Below are 23,304 nucleotides of genomic sequence, written 5' to 3'. Positions count from 1 at the left end.
AGGTTATTAAGGTATTACACCTTAGTCTAAGAAGGTAGGTTCCTAGTAATATAGTTATTATCCTTAGCGTTTCTATATTTAAGTCTAGTTCTTACTATCTTTATTCTTTACTATCTTCTATAATAGTAAGTAGCTTTCCTTAATTAAAGAGAAAAGAAGGCTAGCGTATAAGATTCTTAGTCTTATCTTTTATACTACTAGTAGATAGTACTAATTTTTACTTTCTTTGTCTTTTATTTAGTTAGGTCTTTTTTAGGGTTAAATATATACCTATATATTTAATTAGGTTAGTTCTATTCTTTCTTTCTAGTCTAGTTAGTTCTTGTTATTCTTATATTAGTTCTTATTATTTAGTTATTATTTTATTATAAGAAAAGGTTACTACTACATTAGTAATAAGAAGATTAGTAGTTTAATTCTACTATAAGGCACTATTAAAACTAAGTAGGATATTAATATATAAGGCAGTAGGATAGCTAGTATATATATAACTAATTTAAATAACTTTGCCTAAAGGTCTTATTACTAGTGCACCTTAAGCGCCTATAAACACAAAGGTAACTTACTAACCCCTATCTAAGAAGATAATAACATTAATTAATAGACCTTAGTCTAATTAAGGCTATAGTTTATTAATTAAATATCTATCTCTAGTTAGCAGTTAAACTTAGTTAGTAATACTATTATTACTAAGTAGTATAGAACTATATATAAAAGGTCTTGTTATTTAGTTATATAGTTATAAGGTAGGTAGAGCACTTAATTAGGCTAAAAAGGCCTAATTAGGCGTATAAGATTAAAAGAATATCTAGGATTAGTTATATTACTATAATAATAAAGTTAGGGTTAAAGGTAGAGGTTAACTTATAGGTGTTAAATTCTATATTCTATTTATCTTATTAGTCTTAATCTATATTTAATGTCCTAATTAAGATAATTAAGGCTCTGCTAGCTAGAAAAACACTTATAAAAACTACTTAAAGAAAAACCTAAAATCCTGCCCTATTCTAATACCCTTATAGTTAGCTATATATAGTATACAGTATACTTTATAAGCCTTATATATCTTATACTTAGCCTTACCTTAGCCCTATATCTATTACTACTAGTAGGCACCTATAACGTTATCTTTAGTTATAGCCTATTAAAGAATATATTAGTAAAGTAAAACCTACTACTTATAAAAGCTATAGTTATATACTAGCCTATTATTACCTACCTATATATTATAATATAAATCTAAACTATTAGTAGTAGCTACTTTTACCTTATAAAGTTTACTAGTAATTAACTTTTATATAGGTATAGGTAAATAAAAAAGATAAAGTAAGACCTATTATTTATAGAGGACTCTACTATAAAAGTTTATAAGGTATAGCTTAGTAGTAGTAAAGTATCTACTATTAATATAGTTAATATACTTAATAGCCCCTTAGAGGCTAAATTACTAGAGTATATAATAGTAGCTACACTTAATAACACTATAAAGGCCTTTAAGTAAGTTAGTTATTTTAGCCTAGAGTAGTAGTAGTAAATAGTTATAGGCATAGTTAGCCTAGAGGTTAAGTGTTAGTAGCTAGTTATTTTTAATATAGGTAGCTTCCTTATATATTAAACTTTTTATTATAGTAGTAATAGATTTATAATAACTTAGCCTTATATAGTAATATTTTAATATAGAAATTATATAGTATAGGCTAGTTAGGTGTTTTATAAGACAACAGTAGAAAGTTCTTTTATAGTAGATATAGTAGAGGAAGTGTAATACCTCTATCTTACTATCTATAAGGCTATAAAAAGTATTATATATAGTGTATTATTTAATAGCTAAATTATTAGTAAAAAAGTAATATAACTACTAGTTAGCCTAGCCCTTTAATATATATAAGTAAGTAGTAACAATATTAGTATTACCTTTTTTAGTAAAAAAGTAGCTAACTAGTATTTAACTACCTATAGTATCTTTAACTATAACTATATAAAGTAGCTAGCTAAGCTAGTTAGTCTAGTAAGTAGTATTTATTATAGTAAAAAGGCTATATTACTATAATAATATAAGGCTAGCCTTAGAGGCCTATATAAGCTTTTTACTTACCCTATTAGTATATTAGACTATATAATACTAAAATTAAAGGTTATAAGTGTAGTAATAAGCTTTAGCTTTAGTAACTTATAAGTACTATAAATAGTTATAGCTAATAAAGTAAAGGTTAAAGTAGGTAGCTAGCTAGTAGTAGCCTATATTATATATAGCCTAGTAAAAAAGCTAATAGCTACCTATAGTTACTAATACCTACTTAATAGCCTTATAATAGCTAAAGTAGCCTTAGAGTATATAGTAGACTTTAGTAGGTAAATAACTAAAAGTAACTTACTTAGTAGTAAAGTCTTTAATACCCTATAGTAAGTAGATTTAATTAAAGTATTTAAGTAAGTAGTTATAAAGGCCTAGGCTAACTTATAAAATAACTACTATTATAGTAAAGTTACTTATTTATTACTTAATAACTTTAGTGTATATAAGGTAACTAGTGCCTACCTATATAGTGTAGTTATAGGTTATTATAGCCTTACTGCCTTAAGGCTTATTAGCTTTAGTTAACTAAAGTAGGCAGTAATAGTAGGTAGTAGTAGTACTACTAGAGGTATAGCCTTAAGCTTTAGTTAAATTAAAGAAATTACTAATAAAAGCTTATATTTATTTAAATTTAGTAGCGCCTACTTCTATAGGCTTAGTAAGGTAAAAGTATTACTTACAGTAGGCAGTAAGGTTATTAAGTATAATAATAAAGCTAGCCTAAGTCTTAGGGATATATAAGGTAAGTCCTAATAAAGTAAATAGTTAAATAGGTAAGTAAGCTAGTAAAAGGAATATTTTTACTATTAAGCTCCTTCTAAAAGTCCTCTAGGTTAAAGTTAACTATATTATCCTTATAGTTAGGCAGCAAGGGCACTTAGAGGGTTATAATTTTATTATCTAACGCGTTAATTATATTAGCCTTACTAGTAGTTAACAGAGGGATATCTAATACTATAGTAATATAAAAAAAACAATAATAATAAGGTAAAAGGTTAATTAGTAATAAATAATATAGTTAATAATAGGTTAGTAGTAATAGGTTAGCAGTAATAAGTTAGTAGTAATAGGTTATTAACTTGCTGTTATTATATATAGGTAGGTGGTCTAGTTAACCCTAAAAAAACGCAGAGGATGTAGTAGACCTACATTAACTGGATTAACTAATCAGAATATCTGAATATATCTATTATTTTAATATAATTAATATTAGTTGCAGTGCGGTACTTCGGGGGCCCGTGGGCAGACCCGCAATGTGTCTGCCTGTTAACCGCTACCCACATCAGTGCTGCGGTGCCTTGATAGAAACCCCATCCTGGTTGTTGTGGATGTGTGGGTTATGTATGTATGGATATATGTGTATGGATATATGGGTATGGATATATGTGTATGATATCTGTATGAACGGATTTATGGATGAGAGTCGGCCACAACTACCCGACGTACATGCTACCTGATTGTGTAGCAACGTACGATGTGTACTATAATGGCGAATCATATCAACTTGCAGATACTCCACTCTGGAACCGCAGCAGTGTACAGACATACCTTAGTATATACACTAGTACACCGGCTACTATGTAAACTCTTACTAAACTAGATGCATTGCAATAGTACTACCTCGATTTGCAAAAGACTCAAAGTCAATAAACTGGGTGGGCCTCACGATCCCTGCAACTTGTAAGTGGAAGAGCAGGGGCAGACGGTCCGCGTCTGGAACAAGCAACAAGGATCTATCTAGGAGGTATGGATCCACAGGCGTGCATGTTCCGATCACATCTGGGCAGGGCAGGATCATGTAGAGAATTGCCGGTTTCCTATCCCTACGGTCCACAGGTGCAGCAACACCACACGGATGGTTGGCCCCCATGGGCGAGACGATACTCCCCTCGCGAACCGGTTGCCCCTCTTGTTTCCGGATCTTGCTCCAGCTTCGTATGTAGTAAGGCTCTGTAAGGGCGTGGTCGCTCAACTAACCTACCATGGTAGATATCTATGCACCTGACAGGGGAGTGTGGTGGGGTGGCAGAATGCAATGTCATGCGAGTGCAGAAAGCTCTTACTTATCACGTCGTACCTAGGTATTCACCCTGCTCTTTTCATCCGTTGGAGATAGCAGGGTGAGGGAGAAAAGAAAAACTATTGACGGCTTGATGGTACGCAAGTTGGCATGTATGCTCCGGCCAACGTGACCATGGCCGAATGTACCCGGCCGAACCCGGTTCGCCGCCATGGACAGACAGGCTCAGTGTATGTGTACGCATGTATGTATGTGTGTATGTGTGTACGCGTGCGTCCTGTCGCATATTACATACCTACCTGGGCATAACGCCGAGGCTGGGAATGAGGGAGAGTAGGGTGACATCCGCCGGCACCTTATCGTCCGTACCTTTCACCCATACTTGGTTTTGAGTGCTGCTTGATGTGAGTGACAGACGCGGCGTACCATGTTTCGTCTCCATTGTTGGGCGTGCGTGTGTGCGTGTGATCTAGATGGCCTTCACACGGCGGCTTTTTGACGCCGTCGAGGATCGATCCCGCTCCCCCTCCATAAGAGTCGACGGCATCCCGCGCATCAGTCCGTGCCACTAATGCGAGTTATCGGTCTCATATCTGACCGTCTGGTCTTGTTCTCTCCTTCCGAACCAAGCATATTGCCGTCCGTATTCTTGGGTCTGAATCCTTCCGCGATCCAAAAATAAAAATAGAAAGAATCCTTCAACATGCCTGGCGCCGGCGAGAGGGGCATCGGCCTCCTGATTGTTATCATCATCTTCACCACCGTCGATGCCGTCGTGCTGGGCCTGCGGGCGTGGTCCGCGAGGTTGATGAGGAGATCCTTCTATTGGGACGATGCGATGATCATGTTTGCGTTTGTAAGTCACCAGCCCCACCCCTCTCCTTGCTTGTCGTCGGCTGGTCTAACTCACGACAGGCCAACTTGGTGGCGTTGGAAGGCGTAGCCATTTGGGCCATCTACAACGGCCTAGGTAAACACACAAGCGAGTTGAATCTGAGTGAATATGCCGTGCAGTTCAAGGTAAGACTTTCCCAAGTTCCTCTTCCTCAACCATCTTCTAACCGCTGCTCGCCCAGCTCATCCTCGCCAGTGGCGTGACCTGGCTGCTGGGAACCGTCTTCATCAAGATGGCCATCTTGTGGCTCTACACGAGGCTCTTCTGCACGGCCCAGTTCAAGCGCTGGTCGCGTATTCTCATGGGCGTCACGGGTGCCTACGGCGTTGCCTTCCTCATCCTGTTCATGAGCAGATGCGTGCCCGTGTCCCAGCAATGGAACCCCGTCCCGGGCGGCCACTGCCGCGACATCACCATCGACCAGATCGTCTCGGTGTGCATCAACATCGTCCTCGACATCGCCATGACCGCCCTCCCTATGCCGATGCTCTGGGGCCTCCAGATGCCCCTGAAGAATAAGATTGCTGTCAGCGCCATGTTCGGCATGGGCCTTGCGTAAGTCGCCCGCCCGTCCCTTTTCCGTCCCTAGAGCCCGACTGACACGGACAGAACCATCGCCATCATGATCTGGCGTCTCGTTAACACCATCACCACCATCGGGGACCCCGACTTCGTCTACAACCTCCACGACATTGGCCTCGTCAGCCTCCTGGAGCTGTGGATCGGCATCGTCATCGCCTGCCTGCCCACCTTGGGTCCCCTTTTCAAGACATACGTCAAGCCCGCCGTCTCAAAGCTGACAAACCCCTCGAGCAACAAGGGATCGGTGCAGCTGAAGGACATCACCAGCAGCAGCCACAGCACTCGCGCGTCCCGTCGGGTCTACGGGAAGCTCGGCGACACCGCCTCCATCGATGACCTCGAGCGCGCCGAGCTGGCAAAGAACGGCGCCGTCACGACCCGGTGCCAGTTCTCCCCGGAATACGCGCCACCCCGTAACAGCCAGCCGGGCATCTATGTGCATCAGAACATTGCATCGGAGACATTCCCGCGCGAAGGATCACGGTTTTAAGCCTAGTGCGTGCGGTGGTCACAGCCAGGGTTATCGTTTACGGCGTTTAAGGGTCACGTTGCTTCTTGAATGTTTTCTTTTGTCGTACCTTTGTATACCCATAGTGGGCTCTTCTTGACGGTTCTCTTCTCTCTTGGTATATTTTGTCTAGTGTTTTTTATGTTATTTTTGAAGTTTCTCAACTCGGCAATCAAAGTCTGTCTGTTGAGTGTTCAATCTTCTCTCCCTCTCCCTCTCTAAAGTGATTTGTGGCCCAGAAGTTCTCGGGATCTGCAGCTACTACCGTCGTATACCACAAACAAACTTCCGGGAGCCACAAGCCGACCCCTCACGCAATCAATTCCAGACAGGCTTCAGCCCTCTGCCAGGAGAGACCTAGGCCGATATGGGGCCCATCGTCGAAGAAAGGGAGGAGGTTTGATGTTGGCTCGTTTATCCGAAATTACTCATCCCCCCCTTCGCCTCCGTTCTGACTCTCTCTCTCTCTCTCTCGAGAAAGAGAGGAGACACGGGAATCCCAGGTGAAAAGTTCTGGCTATGGAGTTGGGGAGAGAGACGCAATACCGCGGCTGGGTCCACCCTTTGGCTGTGCCTCGGATAATCAGTCATGTCTCTCTCTCTCTCTCTCTCTCTCTCCCCCCGGCAAAGTCATGAAAACGAGTGGGTAGGCAATGGGGCAGACAGTCCAAGCGAACGTGGCAACCCCGTTCCACCGGGGATCCAAGGCTCGGCAGGAGGAGCTATGGTCACATCTAAATCGTACTGCGACAGTAAAACCAATAGTGTGTATGGGAGGTTACGCGGACGCTTGCATGAGAGGATGTACGATGCGGCAATCACAAAGGTGCTCGCCACCCCGTGCCCAAGGAGAGGGCCGCGAGAAGGATGATCCCGGCAGCCCGGTCTCCACAGCCAAGTACCAATATATCACCGTCATCTGTTCAGGATGCTCCATATCTCGATATCCGTAAAACCGGTAGGCGTAGCAGTCCCGGACCGGAAACTGAGTCGCCGTCGCGTTATACTATTTCCTTGCTTCGACCTGGCCCCCGTTGTACGTAGCATTCCCTTCCTGATCACTGCGCTCGCAGGTCATGGGCGAGTTTCCCTTGTCGCGTTCCTTATCCGTTCCATCGCAAGGGCCACGAGTGTGATCGTGGACTCTTGCGTTGCATTCCACGACTTGTTGTATTCGTCCTGTCTGAATAGTAGTCGCACTTGTCTTGGAAGCTCGCACCCCCAAGAACGCTTCTCAGGGGGGTTCCTTGCACCTTGGATCGCTGTGAGAGGCATATTGATAGAGCGCTAGCCCAGAACATCGCAAACAAAGGGAAGTCGTATGGAGCCCGGCGTGTGATCGTCCAGGGGTTGCTGCACATTGCATTTGTGGCTTGCCCGCAGTACAAGTCACAGCATGCATGACTCCTATGCGAGCACCTCGGAGAGGTTACGTTCGACGAGACTGCGACTTTCGGCATGTACCGCCTAACAATTAGACATCTGGCGATGGAGGCATCCGGCCGTTTGGGCATGTCCTAGCGATCGCTGGCCGAAGCGGAGGGTGTATGGGTTCGGCTCAAGTCCCCTTGGGGGGCCATATAACCCTCGGCAGACCTTTATCTAAGGACCTTGAGCGCCCCTTCGAGAGAGACAGAGGGAGAGAGAGAGAGAGAGAGAGAAAAAGAAATATGTGGCAGAGGAGTGATTCTCCTGCCTAGAAAACCGTTAACCGAAATTGTTGCATCATTCCCCAGATTTCTTCACCTCTTTGGACGGCCCATCATGCAGAGCACAGCCGCCGGGGAGCGCTCTCCCCTCATACTCAAACAGTCCTCGTTTGAGGACGACGTGGACTCGAGCTGCAGGTCTTCGTCCAACCTGTCGGCCCTCCTCCGCGTCCCTCGCCTGATCTGGGACTTCACCGAGAGCAACTTCTTCACATTTGTCGTGCCCAACACGGCCTTTGGCCTCCTGGGTGGGCTCACGGGGCTGCCGCTGACCTCGGGCCACGCAACGGCCCTCTCGGTCCTGCAACGCCTTCCTCTGATCGTCGCCTTCAACTGGTACAGCGTCCTCATCTTCGACCTGGCCAACCAGCGCGGCCCCGAGTCTGTGGCCGAAGACTACGCGAACAAGCCTTGGCGTCCAATCCCCGCGGGCAAAGTCACGCCCGAGCAGACACGCAAGGCCATGCTGGTCGCCGTCCCCGCTGCACTCGCCATGAACCACGCCCTGGACGTCTGGAAGGAGGGCGTCTTCATCCTCATCCTCACGTGGCTGTATAACGATCTCCGCGGGGGCGACGAGCTCCTGCGGGACCCCATCATCTCCGTGGCTTACGGCCTTTTCAACACGGCCTCGCTCAAGATCGCCATAAGCGGGGACAACGAGGCGGCCATCACAGATGAGGGTTACGCGTGGGCCTTCATCATCAGCGCCGTGATCCTGACGACGATGCAGGTCCAGGACCTCAAGGATCAGGCGGGCGACAGCGGCCGCGGCCGCGCCACCGTCCCCCTATTCTTCGGCGACAAGGCCTCGCGCCTGTCTCTCTCGGTGCTTGTCCCACTCTGGTCCTGCGTGTGCGTATATGTCTGGCGTATCCGCTCGTGGGCAGTGCTGCTCCCCACGCTGTCCGGGGCGCTGGTGGTCGTTGGGGTCCTCCGGACAAGGACACCAAAAACGGACTCGCGAGCTTGGAAGCTTTGGTGCCTGTGGACCATCTGTCTGTACTCCCTGCCGCTAGTCGGTAACGGTTTCGTATCGTTGCCGTGGCGGACGTAACGGGCGCGCAGGCGAGGTCGCAAACGGCATGAAGGACCTGTTCTGTGAACTCTCAACGTATTCGTCGTTTCGTTCAGAGTTGGCAGGTCAGGGTTGATCAGGGCTGATCAAGGATCTGTGGAGCTGTGCGAGTCATGAGCTAGATAAGTAGCTGGCTCGGGGAACGAAGCGTGGAGGCCGAGGAAGGTTGGTACGTGGCATGGAATCGACAGGGGTCGTCGCAAGCAGGAGGGTTATTTGCGAGAATAAATTGGGGTTCTCAGGCGGACAAATCAAACCGCTCGAAATGCACAATGCACATGCGTGTTGTTGACTCGTACAGACCCAGAATATAAACCTTGCCAGCGGGAGGATCGATTGACTTACGACACCCGTCTCCCCTCTCCTTGGCAGCGTCCGTGAACGGTGATGATGCCGGCTTTCCTCCATAGTGTCGTCCGTTCGACCCCGGGCCATGGCCTGGGGTAAACCCCCTCTCTCTTGTGGTACCACCGCTCGGGTTCCACGGAACCGTGCCATGTTGGATGAACCGTTGACGTTGACTGGCAGCCCCTCTCCGGTTATGGCTGCATCCGACTGCCCTTGCCCCTTGGCAAATGCGAGTTTGGTCGCCCCTTATACGGATACTCTCCGAGATTATACCTTAGTGTGGCAGTATCCTGTTATCATCTTGGCAGATGAAGGCGGCATTCCTACCAGGGACCATCCCATTAGTATGGTGCCGCGATACTACCTACCTATAACAGGTTATTAGAGATGCCGTGTCTTCCAAGCTTCCAACGAGGAGGCCTCGAATCTGAGAGAAGGCGAAGTCAGTTGCCATGGGGGTCGACCGCGCCCCCCCTCTCTCCAATATCAATGTTGTCGAGTTAATCACTCGACCGCGAGTCAACCACGGCAACCGGTCCCATTACTTCCAGTGTCCCTACGGCCTAGCAGGGTTGAAGAGTCAGGAAAGTGAAAACCCAGACGTAATATTTCCAATAGTCCAAAGTGTTTATTGATTTTTTTTTTTTCCCCTCTCACGAACACGTGTGGGACGCAAGGTAGTCGTTAACCGATGGGTCGTCTGGTCTTGGCATGGGTGTCGTTCGAGCCGTCGTCGGGTCATCCGGCTCGATTAGCGTTGATGATGTTCGTGAACTGTCTCCTATATGTATGGCCCAGGTAGTCCGATACCACGTCGGAGTGTGAACCTTCACCTCACCTCGGTCCTTCCCATCGCTCCATCCCCCTCCACGATCCCTTTGCCCTCCGCAAGCGATCGTAACGGTCTCCCTTTCGTTCAAGATGGTGTCGTTCCTCAACCTCCTTGCGCTCGCCCCTGCGGCTGTCTCGGCCGCTTCTATCGGCGATCCTTTGGGCCACTTCGCTCGCCAAAGTGACGCAGCCTGCCGCTGCTACCCCGGAGATGCCTGCTGGCCGACGGCGGCGAACTGGGATGCCTTCAACCAGACCATCGGCGGGCGCCTCATCGCGACGGTCCCCATCGGCGCCCCCTGCCACGACAGCTCGTTCGGCGCCTACAACGAGGCCGAGTGCACGGCTCTCCAGAACGTCTGGAGCCAGGCGGAGACGCACATCAAGACGTCGTCCTCGGTGATGGCGGCCTTCTTCGCCAACCAGAGCTGCGACCCCTTCGTCGCCCGCTCCGCTCGCTGCGTCATCGGCACCTACGTCCAGTACGCCGTCAATGCCACAGGCGCCGACGACTATGTCAAGACAATCAAGTTCGCCCAGGACAACAACATCCGCCTCGTCATCCGCAACACCGGCCACGACTACCTCGGCAAGTCCACCGGGGCCGGCGCTCTGGCGCTCTGGACGCATCACCTCAAGGACATGGAGGTCCTGGACTACAAGTCCGCGTCCTACACCGGCAAGGCTCTCAAGCTCGGCGCCGGTGTCCAGGCGGGCGAGGCCCAGAGCGCCGCGCACGCCAAAGGCCTCGTCGTTGTTGGAGGCAACAGCCCGACCGTCGGTATTGCGGGAGGCTACACCCAGGGCGGCGGCCACGGACCCCTCGTTTCCAAGTACGGCCTCTCGGCCGACCAGGTGCTCGAGTGGGAGGTCATTACGTCCACGGGCCAGAGAATCGTCGCGACCCCTACCGACTCCTCGGACCTCTACTGGGCCATGTCCGGCGGCGGCGGTGGCGTGTACGCGGCCGCGCTGTCCGTAACCATCAAGGCGTACCCCGACACCATCACGTCCTCTGCCAACTTGACGTTCACCAACAGCGGCATCTCGGACGACGTCTTCTACGGCGCCGTCAAGACATACCTGAAGACACTGCCCGACGTCGTCGACGCCGGAGCTGTCAGCATCTGGCTGTTGGCCGGCGGCGCATTCTTTATGCAGCCGACGACTCTGCCCAACAAGACCAAGGATGAGCTCCAGACTCTGCTCCAGCCGTTCCTCGACGCGCTCGACGAGGCCTGCATTCAGTACGGTAAGTCAAGACGAAGCGCGAACCGAAGCTGTTGTTGAGCCCGTGTGTGACGACAGCCCTCGACTGACAAAAGTCCAGATTACCACATTGAGCAGTACGATACCTTCCTGGACAGCTACAACGCCATGAACCCGGAGCCCGCCGTCACCGAGTACAACATTGGCGGCCGTCTTCTGCCCCGCACCCTCGTCGCCGACGACGCCTCGCTCACTAGTCTTACGGAGACGCTGCAGTCCATCACCGACGACGGAGGCGTCATCTCGGGCCTCACCATCAACGTTGCCCGGCCCGACGACGCGGTCCCCAACGCGGTGAACCCGGCGTGGCGCTCGGCTCTCTTCTCCGCCGTCATCGGAACGTGAGTCTCCCCCTCCTCAATCCGTGTTCTCGTGCCGTCGGACGGAACGGACCCAAGCTGACGAGATGTGAAAAACTCAGCACCTACGACCGCGCCGAATTTTCGACGCTCGAGGTCGGCCAGAACACGGTCACGGACGTGATGCTCCCTAAGCTCAAGGCGCTGACGCCTGGCGGCGGATCGTACCTCAACGAGGCGGACCGCAACGAGGTCGACTACAAGGACGTCTTCTACGGCGGCAACTACGCCAAGCTTAAGACGATTAAGCAGAAGTACGACCCCTCCAGCACCTTCTACGCGCTCACAGGCGTGGGCAGCGACGACTGGGAGGTGCGGAGCGACGGCCGTCTCTGCAAGGTCGCGTAAGGGAGAAAAGAGGAGAGGTAGACAATGAAGATACGGCGGGGACGTGTAGTCAGTTGGTAGACCAATAATAATAATAATAATAACAATGGCCTCTTTGTCAAGCGTCTCGGTCTCGAGTTGCGATGCCGTGTTGTTGAGTTGAAGTTGAGAGTGCGGAACGTCCCTAAGCGATCGAATGGACGGGGCGGCTCGCCGGCCAATCAGACACGGGGTCTGTGATGAATCGAGCAAGAACGACTCGGAGTGTGACAGAAGCAGAGTGAGGTCCGTGATCGGGTTGGTTTGGTTTGGTTTGGGTCGGTTCGACGTCGAACGAGCCTGAAGCGCGCGAGAGCCGGCCGAATCCGGTATAGTAGGCGAGGCGAATCGGGCAAGCGAAATGCGGATTTGGCTAGTTTGTCTACATAGGTAATTATCCATGGGATTGATTGTCTTGATATACTTGGATTCCTCGGCTCGAATATCGAGTCCGTTGTGTTCCCAGACCGCAAGCACAATTGCATTTAAGCATGTTCACTACGACTATAAAACAGACCAGGCGTTTGTCTCGGCAGTAAACATCAGCCCAGGGTTCCCCGTCTAACCGTAGCTACAATGTGTCCCCCGTCTCTTCCCACCGCGGCGTCGGAACGACTGCTAACTACCATGTACTGCCTGCCGCCCACGCTCACCAAAGCTTCTCCGAACGGCTATCATGGTCGGCATCTGACTGCACAGTAGGACGAACACGTAGGTATTTGCGTCCCCGGCTCGGACTCTCGGGATGCAGCAGACACCGTGGTTGTACACTGCATTTTCACGGTCCTAAACTATGTCAGCAATTAGGCGCGTCGAGGTCCCTGCGGACCCGCATGAGACAGACGCGGTTGGCCCAAAGAGGCAGCGACCTATTAAGCTTTCCCGTCCGAATTTTGGACAAGACACGAGACTCACCGCCAAACATCCCCCTCCTTTCGCTTCCTCGTCATTCATTCATTCATTCACTCATTCATTCAATAATTCACTAAATCCACCCCGCCTATGAAGCCGCGACCCTCTTCGAGATACACTCCCTTTTTCAGTTGACACACAGAAGGAGAGAGAGAGAGAGAGAGAGAGAGAGAGACAGACAGACAGACAGACAGACAGACAGACAGACAGACGCACAATGATCGCAGCGCCCTGGGACAAGGTCTCACCCCGCGAGCAGCTCTTCGTGCTCGTCACCGGCGCAAACAGGTAAGCCCTCCGTCCACCTCTCCCCTCCCCTCCCCTTTCTCCTCCCCTGGCGAGCCTCTCGCGCTTCTCTTATAACCCTCCCACTGACTCCCTCCCGCCCCGCCCAGCGGAGTCGGCCTCGGCATCTGCGAACGCCTCATCGACGACTTCCTCGCTACCCGGCCCCTGACCGCCCACCTGATCCTCATCCCCACGACCCGCTCCGTCCGCAAGTCCCGCGAGACCGTCTCCTCCCTCCGCGACCACCTCCGCCGTACCGCCACCTCCTCCCCGGCCCTCCGCTCCCGCGCCGGCTCCTCCTGCTACGACCCCCAGGACACCTTCGACCGCGTCCACCTGCTCTCCACTCAGCTCGACCTCTGCGACCTCACCTCCGTCTACGCCTGCGCCGCGAACCTCGTCGCCGGCGCCGTCGCCGACCCGACCGACACGAGCCCCGCCGCCCCGCGCTACAGCATCCCCCGCCTCGACACCGTCATCTTCAACGCCGGCTTCGGCGGCTGGACCGGCCTCGACTGGTCCGGCCTCTTCACCGACCTCTTCACAAAGGGCATCCTCACCCTCCTCACCTGGCCCTCCTTCAAGCTCGCCCGCCCCGGCGCCGTCCTCAACCAGCGCCCCGTCCGCTCCGACCTGGTACCCGCAGACTCCCCCGATTACCCCCTCTCCCTAGCCTCCGCTTACGTTACCAAGCCCTCCTCCCCCGTCCTCGGCGAGGTCTTTTGCGCCAACGTCTTCGGCCACTACGTCCTCGCCCACGAGCTCCTCCCCCTGCTCTCCAGGGCCGCCGACGACCGCACCGCCCCCGGCCGTGTCGTCTGGACGAGCAGTATCGAGCCCCAGGCCCGCCACTTCCGCCTCGACGACTTCCAGGGCGTCGAGACCGAGGCGCCCTACGAGTCCTCCAAGCGCCTCACCGACGTCCTCGCCCTGACCTCCCACCTGCCCGCCACCCAGAACATCTCGGCCTCCTACTTCACCCCCGAGGACCCCGAAACCGCGCGGGCCCTACCAGTTCGTCCTTCCTTTTACCTCACGCACCCGGGCGTAGTCGCCTCCAACCTGTTCCCCGTCCCCTTCCCCTTCATCCTCTTCTGGGCTTACAAGTTCGTCCTCTACCTCGCCCGCTGGCTGGGCTCGCCGTGGCACCCCGTCACGGGATACAACGGCGCCGTGGCGCCCGTCTGGATCGCGCTGCAGGACGACGAGACCCTGACGGAGCTCGACGCCAAGAAGATCAAGTGGGGCTCCGCCGCCTCCCTCTCGGGCCGCCAGGACGTCAAGAAGACCGAGGTCGAGGGCTGGGGGTGGGAGGGCGCCGTCGAGGACCGCGACTCCCTGTCCCGGGACCCGGCCACCGGCGTGCTGCGCAAGGTCGTCGGCCGGAACCCCAACGCCAAGGACCTGAGCAGCGAGCAGCTAGCCGAGTTCGAGGAGCTCGGCGCCAGCGTCTGGGCCGAGATGGAGAAGCTGCGGCGAGAGTGGGAGGAGTTTCTTGACATTCGCAGACACGGCGTCGACAGTCACGGCAACGGCAACGGCAAATCGGGTTGAAACGGAAGGGCCACGTGAACATGAAAGGGGACGGGGGAGGCGCTGGGTCTTGTGCTTTCTTTTTTTGGCTTGTTTTTTTCCCCCCTCAACTGGCGAAATATACAAAGGGTATCCAAAAAACGTTTACTTAACATAATGCTTAATCACATCCCATTCACTCATGAATAACCCCCAGCCGTCCTTTTGCTAGCTCTCATCACTTCGTACACACGTTACCGGCGAAAGACCTTCCCACCCCCCCCCTTTACGGGCCCTTTACGGGTTCTCCTGCTGGGCTCTTCGGGTGTCGGACCTGACGCGCCTCAGGCTGACCTTGTCGGCCCGGCCGAACAGGCCGAGACAAAGCGGTAGCGGGACGGTGACCATGGCGATGACGGCCTGGAAGATGAGGGCGTTCTTCATGTTCCTGGGCGGGTCAGCGGCGGCATCGGCCTGCAGCGCGTCCGAGATGATGATGAAGACGGCGCCGAGGGCCTGGCCGCCAGCCCAGGCGATGGTGCTCGTGACCTCGGGGCTGACGGGGTGGCTCAGCTCGATGAGCAGCTCGAGGGCGACGGGGACGAGGGCGAAGGAGGAGGCGCCGAGGACAGCGAGCACGACGTAAGGGCCCGCGACGGTGCGGGTCTCGGGCATCCAGACGAAGGCGAGGTAGCACAGCCCGATGATGGGGACGGCGACCTTGACGGCCGGCAGGAACTTTTTGGTGCGGTCGAGGATGGGCGATGTGATGGCCGAGAAGACGAGGCCGACGACGATGAGCAGGGCGCCGGCGATGCCGGCGTCCTCGTCGGAGAAGCCGTAAGGTCCCATCATCTGGTTGAGCAGCGACGAGATGGAGTTGAAGAGGCCGACGTAGACGGCGTAGGGGATCATGACGAGCCACAGCTCGAGGGAGCGGCCGACGGCGGCGACGGACTCGCGGATGCCTAGCTTGGCGGTCTGGGACGAGGGGGCGACGGGGGTCGGGGGGCGGGCGGGGATGAAGAAGGCCGGGAGGGCGGCGACGGTGGAGATGACGGCGACCCAGAGCACGCCGGAGGACATGTCGCCCGGGGACGTGACCCAGAAGGGCACGATGAGCTGGCCGAGGGCGGCGCCGAGCGGGTTCGCGAGGGAGGTCAGGGCCGTGGCGGCGACGCGGCCGCGGTCGGTGAACCACAGGTCCGAGTACCTCGTCGGGGCGGCCAGCACAAAGGGCTGGGCGAGGCCGGTGAGGATCTGGCCGAACATGACAACGCCGTAGCTGCCGCCGCCCCGGGCGTGCGACCCGCCGTACCGAACCCAGTTGCCTACGAGGATCAGGGCACCGGCCGTCATGAAGGCGGGCTTGGGCCCCAGGTGGAGGATGCGGATCGTGACGGGGAAGACGGCGACGAAGGAGAAGAGAAAGGCGGTCGAGAGCCAGTTGATGGCCGACTCGGAGACGTCGTAGTAGTCCGCGGCGATGGAGGCGACCGGGGCGAAGGTGAGCCACTGGGGAGGAAAAGAGAGGGTCTTATGTCAGCTTCTTTTTTTTCTCATTTGAGGTTTTGTTTCCACCGGCTGATAGGTATGCAGCAGTTATTTTGCCATGGAATCGTCTCCCGTCATTCGCCAGCTAGATTCGCGACCGCAGGATCATGGCTTGCAGGAAGGAGTGCGGGCCGCAGGTACCCGGACCACAACGCCGAGTCTGCAAGATGGACAAACAAGAAGACGTCATATCCGGGGGGAGTAAATCGAAAGTAGAGCAAACGAGGGTTCGGGACGTGCATGCATTCGACGGCCGGGGGGTTTATTTGATTTTATTAAAAATGCTTTACTTACATCCCAGGACACGATGATGTTGAGCAGGGTCAGCTGCGCCAGGCCGAACCAACGGCGCTTATACGTGCGGTACTCGACCGTCGTCGTCCCCTCGATGACGCTGCCGTCGTAATCAGGGGCGGCGGCGGCAGCACCACCGTCGCCGCGCGACGCGGACGAGTCGACATCGCGAAGGTCGTAGTCCACGTCCCCCAGCTTGCCAAAGCCGGGGCCGGGCGGGGCGGGGTTCGGCATGTCGCTATCGGGCAGCGAGGCGGGGTTCGGGGCCTTCTTTTCAGTGTCGCCGCTATCCTTGTCCTTCGCGTCGACTTCGTGAGCTTCGATGGAGAGGGCGTCGGTGGTGTTGTTGTTTTCAGCCGAAACTTGCGCCTGGCGTTTCGGGAGGCGGGAGAAGCGCATTGTAAAAGACACTAGGTGCCGATACACTAGGCCGCGCACCCACCTTCTGAGACGAGACGGAAGGGGAACAGTCGATTAGGGTAGTGGATGCGGCGGATTGGCCTAAGCGTGTCTTGGCGCTATTCTGGTTCCTTCTCAGAGTCTTTCCTTCCTTCTTTCTTGTCTCGAGTGCTGCCCACAACGTAGCAAAAAACAAAACAAAAAAACACTGCGTTCCCGGCTATGGAGAGGCACGAGGCCAGGACACCAACGGTCGAGGATGGCCACAAGGAGGGGAAATCAGGCTGAAGAAGAGAGAGATACCGAGGGCAAGACGGGAGGCCGACTTGGATAAAAAGGGAATGAATGGGCACAGGGGTGGAGGGGGGATATCAAGTCGAACCTATGGTGGTAGCGATAGCAGCCAACTGATACTGAATGTGGGATAGAACCCGTCCGTCGACTCTGACATTTTACCCACTGCACCATATCCCTCCCCCTGTCGCGCACGTCGGTTCAGTCCCCGTATCACTTGCGCCCGGAGGCCGGGTGTGGGGGAGGTCACATGGTGCCAAACTCTCCCACCCGCGTGCCCTCAATTCCTATTTTTCGACGACGCCTGGAATTAATCAGTGAGTGCTCCTTACTAGTAACAATCAGTATGCTCTGTCGACGTGGAAATGGAGGCACGGGCCACGGTGTCCGCGGCGCCGGTTTGATTCTGCGCATCTACGAGGGCCGACCATGCTTGCCTGTTGCCGCTGAATCGAGCCGCTGCATGAGAAGCTTGCAGTCTTTTTTGTGTACCCAGCAAACCCATCCCAAATGGTCTCGCATTGGGTTTTGTGCCGTGTCTGCATGCTTGCTTGCACCTGCAGCGATATGATATTGGCTTCCCGTGGCCGTGGCCGTGGCCGTGGCCGTGGCCGGGGAGCACCAGGCAGATAGCGCGCCAAAAGCCAGCCACAAAGACGGTGCAGCCAGGGGGAAAGAACGCCCGTTGGCCGGAAACCAAGCGATTGTCCAGAACAGGACCGGACGGCGAGGAGGGGAGGCGGGGGATGGATGTGACCCATCTCCCATTGGCCTGCCTCTCGGCCGATTCATCGCATTGGGCCACCTCTCCTGGCCCGGTCAGCCATCCGAACTCTCGCCAATTACACCCAGCATCACCAACTTTGTACCGCTGGCTGCAGTCGTCAGAGGTCTATTTGCCAAGACTCGAGGGAGGAGAGAGCAAGAAGACTTCGAAAGCTCTGCAACACCACCCCATCGTGAAATGCCTGCATCCAGCACTGACAACTGGGAGTTGGGCTGAAGAATATCGCCGACACCATTGCCTCGAGTCAAGTTTCCGTCGCGTATGCCGTCGACGGCCAGATTAACCTGCGTCGAGACCGCGTGCTCTTATCCCTTTGTCTTTTCTTTTCTTTCTTCTCTTCGCGGCACTTACTCCTTTGACTTACCCTCTCGCAGGGTAAAGCTGTAAGATATCTTCGGTCTCAATCAATCTCACTATGCAGCGTTGCTAGACACTACCATTTGATCCAAAGGACTCTGGAGTTGGGAGATATCCTCAAACCTGTGTGTTTTGGGGGGGGGGGGGGGTGGGGGGCATGTCTTGATGCGGACCAACCGCCAAACGCTGATGGATTTCCAGATCGGAACATGTCAATGATCTCTCCAGTCTGGCTTCGTAACAGGGGGATATCCGAGTTCCAGACCGAACATGCCGAGGCTGCGAGATGACGGTCGTGACAAGGCCGACAGCTGGATAAATCATGGAGGAATCTATTGCGGGCGATGCCTATGGTACAAAGGACAAATATCGGCGCCACAAGCCCGACAGCGCCCACTGCTGAGCGACCCGGCTTGATGGGCACCTTGAGGTACAGGGTTGGTCCCAAGGGACCGGTACTAGACGTCGTCGTCGTCTCGTCTCAGCATCTCGTCTTTCGCGGCCACCTTCTAGAAAACAACCTGCGCTAATGCTGATGCGATGGTCTTGGCATCCGTCGACGCCGTCTTTTCGTGAGTCGGGTGGATCAGTTTACTTAAGCTTGGCCCAGAGCTTGGGGGCAGCGCACTGGGTGGCGCAGTGGGCGAGGTGGAAGACTGTATGCAGCAACGTCAGCGTTCCTCCCTCGACGGGACCGAATCCACGCCCGTGGGCCTCGCATCGCATATATCCGGCAGGTTCGGGTTACTTACACTCCTCGACACAGTCCTCCTTGGCGCCTTCCTCGCTATCGGCGGCCGCGGTGACACGCTCGACGCACTCGTCGTAGTGGTGCTTGACCGATGCGCAGGCCTTGGACTCCTCGCACTCTGTGTTTCGTCTGTCAGTGTTCTGTTCTGGCGTGGTATCTGCTTATCGCCATGTCGAATCTGACTGGCGGGGGCCATTGAGCCAACGCAGGGTCGGACCATGTGCCAAATTGGACAATGTGCGTGTCATCGACCGCCACCAGCACTCGACATCGCGTATGCATCCAAGTATCGGGACGACGGACCTTTCTCGAGCTGCTCCTTGGGGTCAACGGTCTCCTCCTCGTCCTCCTCTTCCTCTTCCTCCTCCTCTTCCTCCTCCTCGGCCTCGGGCTCCTCCTTGGACTCCTCCTCGGCGGGGGTTTCCTCCTCCTGTAATGTCGTCAGCGGACTGGTTCAGCCTCTGTGGGCGTCGAAAGAAAAGTGTCGCGAGATGCACCGAGGCCGCGTGAGAGCCCGTCGGACGTCGCGGTGAGCGGTGTCGACGTGTCTCGCCCGGCCTCAGGCTATCGGGCAACAATTTGCGCAGCTCACCTTCTCCTCGGCGGCAGGAGCCTCGGCCTCGACGGTGGCCCACGGCATGGCGGCCTCAGCGAGGTCCGTGATGGTATCCCAGAAACCCATTGTGGCAGAGGTGTGTGCTCTCAATGGCTTGACGTGATGGCGTGAATGGTGATGGAGGAAGTCGGGAGCTTTCGGCGGATTGAAGACGAAAACTGGGTGTCTGGGCCGGATGCTAAGTTATTCCCAATTGGTCGTTTTTGATTGGCCGCGGTGGAAAGGCTGGGTGACTAAGCGTCATTGAACGTGACCCGAGCCACCAAGAATTTGCCGGCCGGCCCAGCGCATACCTACTAATTACCTACTCCCAACACAGGAGAGAGAGAGAGAGAGAGAGAGAGAAAATAAATTTACAAGCATACATGCTTACTCGCATGTTTGCCGTACAGCCTCAGCGCGCCGTACTCGGCCATCGTGGTAAGTGGCGATTGATCAGCATGTTGCCATGCGAGCCGGCATACGTGTACGTACGTGCTTAGATTGTGCCCTGTTTCTGGTTTCCCGGACGTACATTCCCAAGTCATTGTCAAGATATGCCCCGTCATTTCTACATTGCAAAGTTCATCAAGAAACGCAAACCCGCCAGCCGCCGATTTAGATGCCATAAAAAGTACATGTGTAAGGAGCGAAAAGAATAAAGAAGAATGCAAGGTATCGATGCAAAGAGGGGGAAAAAAACCACGCAATTCATGAGCCGTGACGAACAACCAACCTCTATGTTCTACCAGACTCCTCGCGGACGTGGTCTTCGAGCCGCATGCTCAGTGTCTGAGCTTGCGCCTCCTCATAATCTGGTGGAGGTTCGTTCGGGCGTTGGTTTTGATTCCCAGAGCTAGCCGACTGGCGGGCCAGTGGCTCCTCCTGCGGCTGCTGCGATGGCGACGACTGCGAAACAACACCGCTCGGAGCGCCTGCGCCTTCAGTCGCCTCGTATGCCGGCAGCGGCTCGTCCGGGATGTTGACCGTCTGTCCAGTCTCCTGCTGTAGACGCCTGACGTGCTCCAGTCGTTCCTTCAACTCTTCAAACCGCTGTCTGAATTCGCTGTGACCGCCTTCCTTGAAGCTTAGCTTCACCTCGACTCTTGGTATGTCGGCAGGTACGCCACCTCCAGCAACCGGCACGACAGTGGCGGACCAAAACCAGGCGCCGAAGAAGGGCGAGCCCACATACGAGTCGGCACAGTTCAGGATGGGCGCATGGAACGACTTGAACTCGGGGGTTGGTTTTGCGGGGACGTATATGACCTGTGTGAGGCATGTCAATTGGGAGCTCAGGCACCGCGTCTTGAGGCAAACACATATCACTTACTCGTTGTGTTGTGATGTATGCGGTGCCGTTGTCGCTCTTGCGCGTGAACGGCGTCCTTCCTTGCTGTAGTGACTTGGGAACCGACAGCTCCAGGCTGACCTTGGCGTTGGATCTGTGTCTGATGTGCTCGTGAGGTAAAGGATTGATTTCACCCGTCTGGGTGATCATGACCCAACTATCTCCATGGTCAGAATCTAGGCGGGCCTGGGCAAGTTGGCGTTCTCTCTGGACGGTGCGGGCAATAGTGAGGGCATGCTGCTCTTGCAGATATTGGTCCGTCATGATGGACGGGAAGTGTGGGGTGGGAACCAACAAAAGATCAGGTCAAGGTTGATAGCGGGGTACCACGGACTCTGACCGGGATGGCTCCGGTGGTGATGGGGCTCGAGCGGCGTGGGATGACGGGAAGATGAAGGGGGAAGCACAGGCAGAGAGAGAGAGCATAGAAGGGGACTGGACACAGAAGGACGTACTTTATTGACATTTTGAACGCCGAGCCGCTGCGGCGCAGAGCTTCCTAGTTCGTCTCAGCGAGTTGAGGGTTGCGTGGGAGTGGGCGTGGTCGGTAGCGGCAGGGCTTGCAGAGAAGCTTCGGAGATCTGGATACTTGTGGTGGGGTGGATCCCCTGGCAATGGACACAGGCACAGGGGAGGAGGTACTTTGAGGGAAAAGGGCGTCGCGTTCTGGGCAGAGGCGGAGCAGGCGTCGGCGTCGGTGGGTGGTGCTGGTGGTAGTAGTGGTAGTGGTGGTAGTGGTGAGGGTGGCTGCTGTCCGATACAAGTCGAGACGGGCAAGAGGAGAGAGGCGCCGGAGGGGTGGGAGGTCAGGTCTGGTCAAGCAAGGTAAACTGGGCGGATGAAGTAAGGCAAGGCAAGGTTAGGTGGTAGGCATGGAATGTTGTGATGACAAAGTAGGGTCAAGGTAGGCGGGCAGGCAAGGTTAGGTTTAAGGTACCTTGTGCTTAGTCGAGGCAAGGCGCGGCAGTAAAAGTCGTGGGCGAAAGAGGAGCGGACCAGGCGGCAACGACAGACAGAGAGAGCGAGAGGAGGCAGAAAAGTCGTCGGGCCCAAACAAATGGAGAGGACGGGTTAGGTTGCGGCAGCTACTCGTATTAGCAAGCAGACGGTGGCTGGGGAAGTTCGGAAGCGTAGGTAGGCTATAGAGGTGGGGGAGGGGTTCTGTAACGAGACAAGCATCGGTGTGATAGGACGGGACAGGAGGAGGAGGATACTCTCTCGTTAACCTGAGGTGAGATGGGTGTGCGAGATGCGGATAAGGTCTAGGTATACCTAGGTAGGTAGGTAGGTAGGTAGGTAGGTATGAAAAGGCGAAATGGACCAAGTACCTCTCATGTAGCTTGGGGAGCGAGCCTTGTGCTTGCTTGCTTGTCTGCCTGCCTACTTACCAACGAATCCTGGTGAGCGGGTGATGGATCCGATGGCTCGGTACCTCTTGTCTGTCTGGGCTGCGCGTTGTTTCGGTGTTTGCTTATGCTGTACGCGCGGGATCAACACGGACGGATGGGCTGGCTGTCGCCAGTACCGTATCTGCTACTCCTTGCTTCTGCCTCCTTGCTGCTTGCTTCCGCCTGAAGAACGAAGGGTTCGGTCTGGAGCAACTGTGCGAATCGCTCCGTCTTGCTGCCCGTTGTCATGATTGTCCAATCCCACTAGGCAGGCTTCGCAGGTGTGGATGAGGTGCCAGCGGCATGGGCCCTGCTGGTCAAAACTGCTGCAGCCCAGACGTCGACTATGGACGAATGAGGTCAGCGCCTGGCCAGGGTTGGCTGGTCGGCTGTATGCGACCACTGCAGCCACGGGGAGGGGGACTCTGTGCGCCGCAGGAGCAGGCGCATAGGATCACGCAGTAGCAGCAGGCCTGGGTCCCAGTCGGTTCAATGCAAATTTGAGAGGTTGCGGACCTTGAGGCGACGTCGTCCTGCAGTTGGCCCAATCAACGACGCCCGTGAACTGTACTTGATCTGATCCATCCGAGGTTTACCTGCCAGGCGGCACAGACGTTGAAAAGGTGTCCAAGATGCCCCCTACCTCTTCCTAGGGAGCCATGTCCATGGCCAAAGAGAAGGAAGGGCAAACGGTCATTGTAACCGTACCTACCTCAGTCGCGCGCCGGGTGTCCTCGGTACTGTGGCCTGCCGCTGCTTGCTGCTCGACTGCATGGATAG

At 53.9% G+C, this 23,304-nt stretch overlaps 10 protein-coding genes across 10 annotated transcripts; 5 read left to right on the top strand and 5 right to left on the bottom strand.

The window, feature by feature from the left end:
• Positions 1–1,130: 1,130 nt before the first annotated feature.
• Positions 1,131–4,539, bottom strand: LY79DRAFT_580287 (uncharacterized protein; the record flags this gene model as incomplete). Its single annotated transcript, XM_060560091.1, has 11 exons — positions 1,131–1,141; positions 1,216–1,219; positions 1,268–1,280; positions 1,780–1,790; position 2,096; positions 2,376–2,398; positions 2,758–2,826; positions 3,227–3,240; positions 3,531–3,558; positions 3,670–3,673; positions 4,397–4,539. The coding sequence occupies 11 exons, from the start codon at positions 4,537–4,539 to the stop codon at positions 1,131–1,133; spliced, it is 321 nt and encodes a 106-aa protein (XP_060413624.1).
• On the top strand, positions 4,407–6,535 carry LY79DRAFT_555910 (uncharacterized protein). Its single transcript, XM_060557967.1, has 4 exons — positions 4,407–4,953; positions 5,013–5,117; positions 5,174–5,547; positions 5,602–6,535. The coding sequence occupies exons 1-4, from the start codon at positions 4,801–4,803 to the stop codon at positions 6,062–6,064; spliced, it is 1,095 nt and encodes a 364-aa protein (XP_060413623.1). The 5' UTR covers positions 4,407–4,800; the 3' UTR covers positions 6,065–6,535.
• Positions 6,536–7,196: 661 nt separating this feature from the next.
• On the bottom strand, positions 7,197–7,741 carry LY79DRAFT_555908 (uncharacterized protein). The gene has a single exon (XM_060557966.1). The coding sequence runs from the start codon at positions 7,482–7,484 to the stop codon at positions 7,317–7,319; it is 168 nt and encodes a 55-aa protein (XP_060413622.1). The 5' UTR covers positions 7,485–7,741; the 3' UTR covers positions 7,197–7,316.
• A 105-nt stretch (positions 7,742–7,846) lies between these two features.
• LY79DRAFT_516656 (UbiA prenyltransferase family-domain-containing protein) lies at positions 7,847–8,848 on the top strand (the record flags this gene model as incomplete). Its single annotated transcript, XM_060554840.1, has 1 exon — positions 7,847–8,848. One exon carries the CDS (start codon positions 7,847–7,849, stop codon positions 8,846–8,848), a length of 1,002 nt encoding a protein of 333 aa, XP_060413621.1.
• Positions 8,849–10,138: 1,290 nt separating this feature from the next.
• Positions 10,139–12,024, top strand: LY79DRAFT_516715 (FAD binding domain-containing protein; the record flags this gene model as incomplete). Its single annotated transcript, XM_060554850.1, has 3 exons — positions 10,139–11,333; positions 11,379–11,658; positions 11,739–12,024. 3 exons carry the CDS (start codon positions 10,139–10,141, stop codon positions 12,022–12,024), a joined length of 1,761 nt encoding a protein of 586 aa, XP_060413620.1.
• A 1,147-nt stretch (positions 12,025–13,171) lies between these two features.
• Positions 13,172–14,796, top strand: LY79DRAFT_516747 (uncharacterized protein; the record flags this gene model as incomplete). Its single annotated transcript, XM_060554856.1, has 2 exons — positions 13,172–13,242; positions 13,350–14,796. The coding sequence occupies 2 exons, from the start codon at positions 13,172–13,174 to the stop codon at positions 14,794–14,796; spliced, it is 1,518 nt and encodes a 505-aa protein (XP_060413619.1).
• Positions 14,797–15,051: 255 nt separating this feature from the next.
• LY79DRAFT_516734 (major facilitator superfamily transporter) lies at positions 15,052–17,001 on the bottom strand (the record flags this gene model as incomplete). The annotated part of the gene is made up of 2 exons (XM_060554853.1): positions 15,052–16,269; positions 16,603–17,001. 2 exons carry the CDS (start codon positions 16,999–17,001, stop codon positions 15,052–15,054), a joined length of 1,617 nt encoding a protein of 538 aa, XP_060413618.1.
• Positions 17,002–18,615: 1,614 nt separating this feature from the next.
• LY79DRAFT_555894 (ubiquinol-cytochrome C reductase hinge protein-domain-containing protein) lies at positions 18,616–20,206 on the bottom strand. Its single transcript, XM_060557965.1, has 4 exons — positions 19,783–20,206; positions 19,494–19,620; positions 19,192–19,308; positions 18,616–19,095 (listed from the first exon to the last, which is right to left on the bottom strand). The coding sequence occupies exons 1-4, from the start codon at positions 19,870–19,872 to the stop codon at positions 19,031–19,033; spliced, it is 399 nt and encodes a 132-aa protein (XP_060413617.1). The 5' UTR covers positions 19,873–20,206; the 3' UTR covers positions 18,616–19,030.
• A 317-nt stretch (positions 20,207–20,523) lies between these two features.
• On the bottom strand, positions 20,524–21,400 carry LY79DRAFT_516617 (WW-domain ligand protein; the record flags this gene model as incomplete). Its single annotated transcript, XM_060554837.1, has 2 exons — positions 20,524–21,054; positions 21,119–21,400. The coding sequence occupies 2 exons, from the start codon at positions 21,398–21,400 to the stop codon at positions 20,524–20,526; spliced, it is 813 nt and encodes a 270-aa protein (XP_060413616.1).
• Positions 21,401–22,193: 793 nt separating this feature from the next.
• On the top strand, positions 22,194–22,859 carry LY79DRAFT_555891 (uncharacterized protein). The gene is made up of 2 exons (XM_060557964.1): positions 22,194–22,221; positions 22,465–22,859. The coding sequence occupies exon 2, from the start codon at positions 22,548–22,550 to the stop codon at positions 22,773–22,775; it is 228 nt and encodes a 75-aa protein (XP_060413615.1). The 5' UTR covers positions 22,194–22,221; positions 22,465–22,547; the 3' UTR covers positions 22,776–22,859.
• Positions 22,860–23,304: the final 445 nt, after the last annotated feature.

The sequence above is a fragment of the Colletotrichum navitas genome (assembly GCF_030913465.1).
Source record: "Colletotrichum navitas strain CBS 125086 chromosome Unknown LY79scaffold_34, whole genome shotgun sequence".
NCBI lineage: Eukaryota > Fungi > Ascomycota > Sordariomycetes > Glomerellales > Glomerellaceae > Colletotrichum > Colletotrichum navitas.
This window is presented reverse-complemented; position numbering and strand designations above follow the sequence as displayed.